Source organism: Sebastes umbrosus, chromosome 17, assembly GCF_015220745.1.
Source record: "Sebastes umbrosus isolate fSebUmb1 chromosome 17, fSebUmb1.pri, whole genome shotgun sequence".
NCBI lineage: Eukaryota > Metazoa > Chordata > Actinopteri > Perciformes > Sebastidae > Sebastes > Sebastes umbrosus.
The window spans coordinates 26,688,496-26,701,248 of record NC_051285.1 but is presented as its reverse complement, the minus strand read 5'-3'; the positions used below and the strand labels follow the sequence as shown (position 1 = coordinate 26,701,248).

Here is a 12,753-nt window from a genome sequence, read left to right as displayed (position 1 = left end):
TCTCCTCCCCCACGGCTGTTTACAAACAAAATCTTGCCAGCATATCCATCCAGCATATTGGTTTTGGAGCGAGATGTTCAGCAATCACATATGGGTGTAATGTCTAAGTGTCCTCATACTTTTGGCCATATAAAAAAAAACATGAGTGCAATGGATCTGCATCTTTGTCTCCCTCATCTTTCCCTTTCATTATGGTATATATGGCTATTTTAGATTGTGATATAATGTTGTCTACCACAGACCGTAAAGCCGCAGACCCCTCCCAAGCAGGAGCAGACCAGACAGACGGAAAGCTGAGAGACTCAAAGGAGAGGTGGGTTGCTATACAGTACACACAGGGTGAAGCAGACAGCTCAATATCGCTGTAGTTAGTCTCTTTTTTGTCTGAACCATTGCATTCAACCCTTTTCTCAGCTCTACTTCTTTATTCCCTCTCAATTATTTAGACTTTATCGGCCACATCCAACTGTTTTGAGTCAATGCGATGGTTTCTCTCCCCCATAAAGAGAGCCCTCTCGCTGACTCAGTGATGCACTTATGCGCATGCAAGCACAGATGTACACACACACACACACACACACACACACACACACACACACACACACACAGCTCGTCTGACTCACTGTCGTTGTCATCTTTCTGTAAAACTCCTGCTCCGATCCATTTTATTTCTTTTTCTTTTCGCCTTATTTTTCTCCTCCACGCTGTCTGAGCATACAAAGTCCGCAGAATTGTTGGCCAAAAGAGAAAAATGAGTCAATAAAAAAACACCAATGTGAAGCTTTTCTTCAGAAGAAGTCTTGAGTATTTGCAGGCAGAGTTTATGTTCACCCACATACTGTAAAGGTCAGAATTGATGACTAGCTCACCTTTAAATTTGGCTGCAGCTAGCATGTAAAATGCTTAAAGAAACAGTAGTACAGTACGCTCCCTATTATCACCGCTCATTAGTATCGGTCTGTGAACCTGAACCTGAACTAATTATCACAACATGGAGAAAATAAATATTTGGTAACACTTCATTTTACAGGTCCGCAAATTTCATGGTATTTAGGTGATAATTAGCAAATAACCTATTTGAAATTTCTTTGGAATTTAATGCCAAATTACCCCCAATATTTACCTCAGAATTTATCAAAAATGACTTTGTTTGGCTGTCTCGACTTGGGATTTGACTCTGGACTTTTATTATTATTTTATATATATTATAAACATTATTTCATAATTATATCCCGCTATATCCCAATAGCTGGTGATTTATTTAATATAATTCCAGGAAAAGAATACAAAGTTAATGAAGAGCAGCCGCTTCTTAAGCCTAAGGGCCCTATTTTAACCATTATATGCTATTTTAGCATATAATCATTAAATAATGTTTCTCAATAGGTTACTTGCTTATTATCATCTAATTACTGTGAAATTTGCGGACCTATAAAATTAAGTGTTACCAAATTTTTCAGTACTAAAAGAGCTAGATTCAGATTGTATTTGATGACTACGATAAAAGGCAAACTGCCAACCTTTTTCAGGAAAGTTATGTCTTCAAATACGCTTTGCACTTTTGGATAACTTGCAGAAATGAGCTTTAAATCGACCAAAAAGATCAAATATACGGCCATATCAAACTTAAAAACTGCACTACTTGGCCCTGAACCATCTGACAGCAATGCCATGTTCTTTCCTTTAAAAGCATTATCATGCCGTTCACGTCGTTCTGTAGAACTTCGGTCAGATGAAATGCATCATGGGATGACTGTACTCCCTGAAAATGGCTCTCCCCTGTCAGCCTTGGCAATTACTGTAAATTGATCTCTGAGTATTACAGGTTTAAAAGGCGGCAGGGACGATGTCTGGAGCTCTGAGGCTGCCACGGTGACAGACGGCTCCACGAACCAATCAAGCAAATTGAAAAGTTCACTCACTGTATGAGATGAAGGTGTTATAACTAGGAGGAGAGAACTTTTTTTATTACAAAGGAAATCAAGAGAAACCTTTCTATAAAATACACCGGTGAAGACGTTCATCTGGTTGATTTGTTGCTTTGGAAAATGAAACCGCTTATGCAAACTATAAGATTCTGTAATTGCTTTTGACGAAGTGTCACTGCCTCTCTTTGTTGCAGTGACTCTCCAGGCCACCTAGAAGAGAAGGTGTCACAGCTGGAGTCCATGCTGAAGAGACTGCAGGATGACCTGCAAAAGGTGCTTTGACTTTCATGAATGTTTGTCTCTGTAACAATATTTTCAGTTTGCTCCACGGGAGCGTCAGCAGGTAGGAGGAAGTATTTGAATTGCTGAGCTTCTGTCGCTGGAGCGAGACGATTTGTGATGTCTGACGCTGGCTTTTGTTTGCTTGTACAAATCTTCCCGTTCAGCCGTTTCAAGTCACGGCTGGCTCACTGTGGATGCATTAATTCAAAAAACACTCAAGAAGCATTTATTTATTCACAATGTTGTTGTAAATTTTTACAGTAACATTTCAGATTTTTTTTTTTTATTTTTATGTCAATATTTTAAAGTACATTTCTACCACTGTATGTACGTAGATGTCAAAGAACACTGTATGTGATGAACGGAAACAGACGATTGATAAAAAAAACAATTCTCAACACAAAGTCCACTTGTGTTTCCGGAGCTTTCAGCCACCTCCCATGGCCTTCCTCAGCGGATGGACTTTTTAGTCAATAGTGTCTCTGTGTGTACACATATTATATAAACATGTTATTTCTCCCAATTATATGGAGCGTTTTCTATTTATTTTTAACGATACTATTTTTGTTATTGATTCATCTAATGAATATTTTTCCAATCAACCAACCATCTATTCTACGAACTCTGAAGAATAATGACAAAACACCCATTTAGTGCTCAAACAATAACTGATTAGTTGCTCAACAGATAATTAAAGAGGACCTATTATGCTTATTTTCAGGTGCGTACTTGTATTTTAGGTTTCTACTAGAACATGTTTACATGATTTAATGTTGAAAAAATGCTTGATTTTTCTCATACCGGCTGTGCTGCAGCACCTCATTTCACCCTCTGTCTGAAACGCTCTGTTTGAGCTGCCAAACTAGCCGCTAGGCAGGTATTATGTCAATGTGTTGCTTGGTGACATCACCACGTTACGGAAGAAAAGGCGGGACTTCAATCGAGGTGTTTTGGGCAGTTCAGGAGCAGTGTTTCTGTGAGGGAGAGTAACTCCCTTTGGCTTTGGGCTTTGTAACTTTGCAGACCTTTTACATGCACAAAAAAACTATATAACACACTAAAGGAAAGAGAAAAAGCATAATAGGTCCTCTTTAAATTGATTAATATAACTGATTTATTGTCTTCTAAAATGTGAAGATTTGTTTCATATAAACGGGGAATTCAATATCTTTGGGTTTTGGACTGTTGGTGGGACAGAACAAGCAATTTAAAGCTGTCACCATGGGCTCGGGGCAGTTGTGATGGGCATTTTTCACTATTTCTTTACATTTTATAGTTCAAACAATTCATTGAAAAATGATTTTCAGATCATTCAATATTGAAAATAACCATTAATTGCAGCCGTATACCCATTATATGTGATTAATCAAGTCTGACCAGCATCCTATAACCCCAAAGCACCGACACTACGGTCATTTACAGTCTGAACTCTGATTTTCTGTCAAAGAAATGATCAGTTCAGTGACCAACTGGTTCAGGACGGTTTTAGATTGTGAGTTTCTTTTCCCCCTTCTGCAGCGTGATGTGCTTCTCTACACTGTTTGTGTTGTTTTTATTTCAAGCTCTGTGTTTATGTGTGCCCACTAGTTTCCTTAAAGCCACCGCTGTACCTGTCGCTCCCCTCCCGTTCCTGCCACAGCGATCTGAGCGACGGCTTTTGTTTTGTTGTGTGCCGATGTCTTTCAGGAGAAGGAGGACAAGGCGGTGCTGCAGGCCGAGGTGCAGAGCCTCCGGCAGAACAACCAGCGGCTGCAGGAGGAGTCGCAGAGCACGGTGGCTCGCCTCATCAAAGTCACCGAGCTGCTGTGCAACGTCAACAAGCCCTGTTAGCTTCGCCACCGCCGCCTCGCGCACAAACACACACACACAAATCAGCAGAGAGATGCAAATCGTACAACGTGCTTGTACGCTCTGTATACTTATTTTGTCCGTACATATTTTACAAAGGCAGACACACACGCATCCTCTTCAATCTGTGTGTGTCACCACAGACTCAATCCTGAATCCTGGACCTGCCTGTTGGTGAGGCAGTATGCAAATCAACCCATGAAAAAGAAAGACATTCCCAACATCCCATGACCTTCACAGACTGACCAGTGTGCAGCTCTCAGGCTGCCAGAGTGCTTGTCTTTGTGTGTATGATACAGTATGTGCGTGGATGTCTGCGTGCGTGTATGTGTGTGCATCTCTTACTGTACCTTGCTTCAAATACTTGACAAGCTGGGCTGAATAGCACTTGCATAGAAAAAAAGTGGCAATTAAGACTGAGAGACACTGTATAGCATGTTTGGTGGTGTCTTATCTGAAATGACCAAAAGTGTATATATATATCACCAATAGTATATGTGAACAGTAGTATTGCTCTCCTCTCTGCCAGACGTAGAGTGCGTCTCTGCCCCGGCGCTGGTAGCGTGGAAGGCCTTGAAACAACAAGAAAAAAAAAACCATGACAATGACGAGCCTGTAGGCTGCCTTCTACTTCAAAAGATGTAATGATGCTAACTGACTGGCCTCCGAGCGAGGCCTGTTACGTAAGGACATCATTCTCTGCCCTCTTCACTTCTCAGTAGTACTGTATTTAAGAAACTGGAGGTTTTTTTTAGTGAGAGACGATTTTAAAAAACCCCATACATAAAAAGGAAGTAAAAAAAAAGAACAGAGCATGCTTGTTCCTCCTGGAAGTATGAAATCAGTATTAAAGGGATACTGCAAAGGGTTATACCTCTCCTGAAGACGCAGACAATGGCAGGAAAAGAACTGCTTCAGCTTCCTTCCATGATTGCCTGTAGCCGTTTTCTTCTAACCTCACTATTGTAGCAGCCGTACTGTAGAAGATCTCCTCCTGCTGGCCTCGACCACAAAATGCCAAAAGGCAGCTTTTTTTTTTCTTTCAGCTGGCTAAATAGCTTTAGGTGTCAGAATAAAACACCTTGAACTAATAGTGAAATACAGAATATTGTATTTAAATATGTTTTGTGTTTTTGGCGGATGTCTACAGTGACTATTTTGGGGTAAATGTTTATAGTATGGCTTATGAGTGGTGTAGCGGTAAGGACAATAGGTGAAGTCTTACCATTCCACCCTGATGTGTGTTACTGTGTGTTTCTGTGTGCACTTTTTTTGTTGTAAAATCAGCACTGGACAGGGCACATACTGTACTTTATTTAGCCCCTTGCTCAACGTTAAGAAGGTGGATAAGCTCTCATCCCCCCTCCTATGACACCACCTTTACCTCACCTTTTTGTGTCCACTGCTGATGGCGCCAATAACAAACAGAGGAGTCGGACTGCTTCTTCTCCTCAGTGCCAACGAAAAAAAGCCCAGGCAGCTTCTCCTTGAATCCCACCGAAATCAAACAGAACTGATAAACTCTGACTTAAAAAGGGATGCCAAACGTTCGCCAGTCACTCAGACTCTCTTGTTTTATTGTACAAACTTCCTCTTGTAACTTTATTTTAGAGTCACTGTGAATACCTGGTACCAGCATATTAAGATACAGTATATACAGATTAAATTATGAATCTAAACTCTATCAGTATGTGAAGATACTGTATGTACAGCCGAACCGTTCCATGTTACTTAGTGCATTGGGGTTGTGTACGCCCTCCTTTTTGCAGGATGATTATGCAGAGTGTTGATCGTGGCCGTGCAGGCGTTCCTGTTTTCATCTCCCGTACATGCTGAAAGCCTCATTACTGAACAGGGAGACGGAGACGGTGGTGTGAGAAGACCTGTTTTACTGTGTCTTGTATAGTTATTTAGATTGTAGGAGGTTGGTCAAGCATGAGAATGTGCCAAGCAACTTCCAAGCTCCCCTCTGTATGTGTGTATGTATAAAAATGTAACTTATTAATCATGCAAATGTGGATTTTCTTGTAGCTGTTTAAACTGGATGGAAGTCTCGAGGGAATAATGTGAAATAGGGCAGAAAGGAAAGGTGGGCTTGGTTATACATTTTTAGTTTCTTTTGTAGAAAACCAACAACCACTATATGACAAACTACTATCTTGACTATGGTTCTTATTATCATTCTGAGCTACTCCAGCTCTTACATATTTAATAAGGTCTTAAAACACCATTAGGTACGCCTTAATGAGTGAAACTCTTCTTTCAGAATGGATGGTCAAACTGGTGTTTTATGTGAAGGCTTATTTCTCTGACTTTGTGCCTACCAGAAAATGTAATGTATGCTAACCCAGCTTAGTGACCTCATTTCTTTGTCTTTGGTTGCACTTACTGAGGTTTGTTTTTTGGCAGATGAAGGATTTTCTAAGAGACCGTCCCAACATCTGGTCTTTCATCCGCTATGCGAGGAAAAGTCACTGAGTAACACATGATCCGAAAGAGCAGATGATGATTAATAATAATAATAATAATAGATGTGTGTTGTTGGTCTGAAGAATCACTGAAGCTCGATGAGTACACCACCGATTGTTCAAAGAAGCAAAGCAGACAAATATATGGTTTTTAAAAAGCGAATTAAAAGGAAAAAGGTGCTGAAAATGACTGATGATGCATTGAAATCAAGTTGAAATGAATGTGTTGAATGGCGTATGCTTCCTCTAAGGGATGATTATTTTGGTATTTAAATATTTAAAAAATAAATTGTCTCAGAAAATCCAACCGAGTATTTGAAAAAAAAAATCTGATTGTGGCTGAATGATCTTAAAGGGACATAAAGGGGAGAAAGGGGGGAAAAGCACTATTTTGGGCATCACTGCTGCATCTACTTGACCTAATCTGGAATTGAGTTGATACAGATGTTTTGTCAGCACAGTGACGAATCGCCTAAAGGCAGATAATGTTGAGATATTTGTGTAATAGCCTTTAAGATATGATGGAATGACAGCAGAGAACGATCACTGTTCAAAAACTAGCTATCTCTTTGCACCTCTATTTACTTTTCAATCAACAAAAAACAATTCAAAGACAAATTAAGTTATTCGTATTATTTCTATTATATACTATCTATTGAATTTCATAATTGAAATCATGAGCAGAGTCTAGCAATTAGACCCTATTGTGATTGTATAGTGTTGTCTGGTGACTATACAGAGAGTTAGATCTTCATTTGTCCAGGAGCAGAACTAGGGAGGACCTCTCGTCCTGGACTGGACTGATGAGGTGAAACAGAGCTGAAACAATAGCTGACAGCAGCGCAGGAAGAAACTGTTTTAATGTCTCAGACGGAGGTCACGGCCAAATCAGATTGGCTAAAAAGGAAAGAATATAAAAGCCCGTTGACAAAGTGGGATGGAAGCACAAGAAGTATGTGTAAACGGAAACGGACTCCCAGGATCTTAAAACATGAGGCTTCTGCTGTAATTGAACTAGCAAAAGGACAAACATTTTCAGTCTATTATATATATAGCATCAACTGGCTGACATAACGTGAATTTGAATGTTAACGGCATTCATTCCATATATATCAGTGGTTCTCTATATGCCTACACGAGTACTGCTGGATTTCAGGTTATTTGCAGTGATGTTCCAGGTGTAAATCAATCCCACGGCTGAAATGAAACCTCTGAGAAAAGGGATTAAAAACCACTCATCTCTTCACAAATCAAACTGCTTCATGTTCTAAATCAGATTTCTGTGGTCGTCGTTGCATGATACATGAAAAACATTTGAATCGTTTCATCAAAAATGTGTTTGTAGCTTAACACCGCTCATTAGGCGATAATATCTGTCTGAATGATCTGGCTTTGCTGATTTGACTAAGAGATGACTCTAATTGTTGAGAATCGTTGTGATTTAATCTTGACCCTCTGACCTTAATGTAATCGTATTGTCATCAAGGCTAAAACGCTGTCAGGAAGAACTACTGATGCTGGGGATTAGAAGGTGTCAGGTACTCTATAGGTGGACTGAAGTTGAACGGGTTCAGCAGTACAGACCTGGAAGCTCTTCGGCCACCACACTTGATCCAAGAAACAGACAGTTTAACTTCCTGTTTGTCACTTAGATCAGCTGAGCCAGCACGGTGCGGTTCCGAGCTGCGTCCCTGACCCTTCAAATCCTCCACCAGAATAGCTGTGAAGTCACGCCGCAGCTTTGTTTTGTCGAGATATTCTCTGTCATATAACATCCTGCAGGGAACTGAAACAAGCTGACGGAGTAGAGGAACTTCTTCACTTTAATCTGGTTCATGTTTTTGAAATGATTAATCGCACAAACTAACACCATGCTATAACTCTAAACCTTAATACAAAATTAATTTACTTTATTTTAAAGGTCTTATTGATGACATTTTTATGTAGACGAATATTTCCACTGAGCCTTTAGAAAGGTGCCAAATAAAAGTGTGGCTTTTCCTGAAAAAGAATGATTATGATTGTAAATTAATCATCATATCAACATTGATATCTGATGTTTGGTTCCCACTTTTAACAAGACTTGTGAGGCAATAGTATGACGAAGTTATTATCTCTGTCGTCAGTTAGTGTGAGAAAAAAAACCCAGATAAATGCCTGAGATTGACGGTAAGTGCCTGGCAATAACTTGTTGTGAAGTGAATGCAATGGAACGGAGGAGAGAGAATGAGACATCTAGTGGCTGAATGTTATCAACTGTACCTTTAAATACAACATATGTGATTGAGATTCAGTACCAAGACATGCAAATAAAACCAGCCTGTATCAGATAAACACATGTAGAGATTTTAAACCCTGATTAGATGCACATCCCCGTTTCCCTGAATTGATGCAGCATGAGGTACTTTCCAAAACTTGTTCCATGATCATAATACAGCACGACAACATCATACAAACATTTGCCAGGGCTCTGTCCTCTGGAAGGCTTTCCTAAACACCAGCCGCAGAAAAAGCGCTTCATCTTCCCTGCCCTGACAGCAGGAGGAGAACTGACGACAACAATGCGCCGGCCTATGTCTTTATTTGGGGTTGGAGCACAGGACGGAGTCTTCACTAGGGGCTATGTGTCACACACAGCTCAAGGGCTTAACGCCAGTTTGACTCATCCGTGTTCTGTAAATACAGAGGCCATGTGCTGGTGTGTGTGTGTGTGTTTAGACTCCTGGTTCTCAGGGTGTATATCGTATTTTAAATGGCCAGGCCACTGTTGCCCCATACAACAAGTAGACGAGGCCTAATAGTGAGTCTGCCTGCAGCATCACTGCTGTGTTCCTGCCATATATGAGACTTAACATTGCGGATATGAGTCGGATTTCATAGCTTTGATCAATACAGACAAAAACAACTGATAAAAATGTTATCCGAGAGGTCCTTTAATGTTAAGAAATACACCCAATGGTTTATTTAACATGCATCAAATGAACAATTTAAAAAAGTGCTGTCCTTGAAATTGTTGTACTCTAATGCAACAACTTAATAAGCATTTTTAACATGTTTCTGCAAAAGAACATGTTTTGCAAAGCATGCAACCTGTTAATAAGTGATGAACCTCACATAACAAGCCACGTACGCCAATGATCAGAGTCCTGCCCTCCTGTCATAAACTCAGTTAAACATTAAAGAATGAAAAACACCAGGACACTGCAGGATTGCTGATGTTGTGTGAAGCTACTTTCACTTTTTTTTAATGTCATTTTACTGAAGTGAAAGTCTTTTCTAAGGCCTTAATTTGTAATAGGAGACATTAACCAGACTACTTCTACTGTGCACTACATGCACTTTTACGCCAAAGGGTTTGTGTACTTTCTTGTAGTTTCTGGGAATCTGGCAGGGTGGATTATTAGCAGACAGTGCTGCAGCAGAGTTTCTTAATCTTCTCCCTGTTTCTGGAAGCTCTCCGTGTGACAAGTAGCTTGTCTTTGTTTCCCAAAACACACAGCGGGGTAGTCCCCTCACTTTTAGCATTTCTAGTTCTAATAATTCAAGAAGTGGAGATGAGACGGGGGAAACAATAAGATAAATCACTTGTAGAGTATTAGTGGCAAAACATATACCTTTTAACATACAAAACGATACAACAAAAACAACGTTAGTAATTGATTGTACCTGATGGCACTCCATCAGACTGTATTATGTGTGTTTTATGGCTATTACTTTATCATCCTCTTTCTCATCCTCACCACCTTATATCAGGGTTTTGTAGATCAGTGATTCTCAAAGTGGGGTCCATGGCACTCTGTCAGGGGGTCCACGAAATAATTTGCTATAAAATTTTGCTGTATCATTAAAAAGTTTATACAGATGATGGGGACCATTTGCACCAATAAAACAAGTATATTGTGTCCATTACTCCCACCCACGTTAGCTTGGGGCCAATAGAAACTCTGATATGATTGTGACACACAGCAATGAGTTCATTATTTTAAAGTTGAATCATTTACTGAAAGTCAGCATTAGACTGGTAAATTGATAATAATACAAATAATAATAATAATAATAATAATAATAAATAAATTTATTAATTAATTAAAAAATATATATAATATTTTTTTATATTATTTATTTCAATTTCTAATGCTGATGGAAAAATAAATCAATAAAAGAAGAAAAACAAGCAAACACAAACAAAAACTGCCACCAGGACTATTTTTAATGTTATTTTTTTGTATTTTTTTAAACTTGCCTTGCTAGTTCAGATAAGATAAGATAAGATAAGATAAGATAAGATAAAATAAGATAAGATATTCCTTTATTAGTCCCACAGTGGGGAAATTTGCAGTGTACAGCAGCGAAGGGGATAGTGCAAAAACAAGAAGCATCAGCTAACACAGTAAAAAAAGAGCTAACAAAAAGTGAAACAAAATATGAACAATTAACTATAAGGAAATATAAAAATAGGAGCAGTATATACAGTATTGACAATAAAGACTACTAACAAAATTGCACAAGTGGAAAAATTATATTGCACAGTGAGAATGAAATGAAATTCCACCTGAAAATATTGCAAAGTATGAGTGAATTACGCCTGAGTAGTAATGATATTGCACAGTCAGTGTACAGTAAAGTGCAGTTATTGTCTGTTTTTGATGTGTAAGTGTAAATGTAAATGGCATCTAAGAGTAAAATGGTAGTAAGCATTATGGTTAATCTTTGTTATGATTATGAGGGAGTCCTTGGACATTGTTAGTCCTTGTAAGAGGTCCCTGTCCAGTTGTTAATGGACTACTGTCTGCAATACCCTGCTGTTCCACTGACCGACAGATGGGGGCGCTAACACGAAAAGAAAGCGAAGCGACGCGCCCACAAAGACAGCGAAGAAGAAGTTTCAAACTAACTGCTCAAATGTTTTCACGAGGATGAAACTCACTCCACGTGGTTCTGGTAGGAAACACTACTGCAATGTAGCCTAACTTTAGTTTGTTTGCAAGAAAATGTGAAGTAATGTGATGCTTTTAGAGGTGAGCCACTCTGAGCTGCAGTCACACCTGGATAGATACCTGGTGGCTAGCTAATCAGGAAAGCTTGATACAGCGTTGGGGCTCTCCAGGGCCAGCAGATGGCACAAATGCGTATATATCACTTTACATGTAAACCTTAAAATACGCATAACTTACTCTGTATTTGCAAATCGCCCTTTATTTTTGTGGATGTGACTTTACACAACACAAATACAAAAATACATGTTTGATAGTGAAATATTTGGAAATCATGGTACACATTTGTGGAATATCTTCTGTGGATTACAACTAATAAGGTTCAATAAAAACTTCCATACAGATGCAGTTAAGAGCACCGGAGGACTTTTTTCAGGTTACCTGTTTCATGTACTACTGTCACGATATAGAGACCGTTTTATGAAAATAACTTTTTTAAATCATATTTGCGCCAATCTTGCCTACTTCAGCTACAGTTTACAGTAGAGATGTCACGAGAAACAATACTTCGGTACCAAGTCGATGCCAAAATTTTAAAAACGTGACGTTACTCTTTTTCTACAGTACCGAAGGTACCGTACGATGCCTGTAATGGTCGTTAGTAGTGATGTGACAGTGAGGAAAATGTTCCCACCGGTTAATAAACTTGTGACATCACCGGTGTCACCGATTACACCGGACATTTTACAAGAAAATGACGGTCAATATGTGCAGAGTGCTGACTCTGATCTGTACCGTCGGGTGGCGGTGTGTCTGGCCTCTCCGGTATTTATTTGGCAATATTTCACCTTTAATCCCAATGCTATAGCACCTTTAATCCCAATGCTATAGCACCTTTAATCCCAATGCTATAGCACCTTTAATCCCAATGCTATAGCACCTTTAATCCCAATGCTATAGCATTGGGATTAAAGGTGAAATATTGCCAAATAGGTGCGTTTGCTTTTCGCTTCGACAATAAATCCTCTGCCTCCTGCTCCCACTACTCTGAGCTGACAGACCAGATGCATTCACGGTCAGTATGTAGCGTCCCTCTTCTAACTATTAATTGATAACATGCCGCTGATACGCCAAAATGAACAAAATGGGTCAATTATTTTTATTTATTACTGAAAGGCTAGACGCCTCTATTCAAATGTTTTAATAAAAGAGTGCGTGTTGAATTACATGGGATTTATTGTCGTTGTTTTGTTTTTACCGTGGTATCGAATTGGTATCGAGAATCGTGTAAAT

The 12,753-nt window shown here is 39.3% G+C and overlaps 1 protein-coding gene across 8 annotated transcripts in view; it reads left to right on the top strand.

The window, feature by feature from the left end:
* zmp:0000001168 (signal-induced proliferation-associated protein 1) overlaps window positions 1-6,830 on the top strand; it is a 39,696-nt gene extending 32,866 nt beyond the window's left edge. For 4 of the 8 annotated variants that reach the window (XM_037748299.1, XM_037748297.1, XM_037748300.1 and 1 more), the window contains exons 14-16: window positions 241-313; window positions 2,123-2,201; window positions 3,897-6,830. In XM_037748299.1, the coding sequence (XP_037604227.1) occupies window positions 241-313; window positions 2,123-2,201; window positions 3,897-4,040 (296 nt within the window). In that variant the 3' untranslated portion in view covers window positions 4,041-6,830. Of the gene's footprint in view, window positions 1-240; window positions 314-2,122; window positions 2,734-3,797 lie in introns of those variants that run through there. The other 4 variants (XM_037748303.1, XM_037748305.1, XM_037748302.1 and 1 more) reach the window with 4 other exon arrangements.
* Window positions 6,831-12,753: the final 5,923 nt, after the last annotated feature.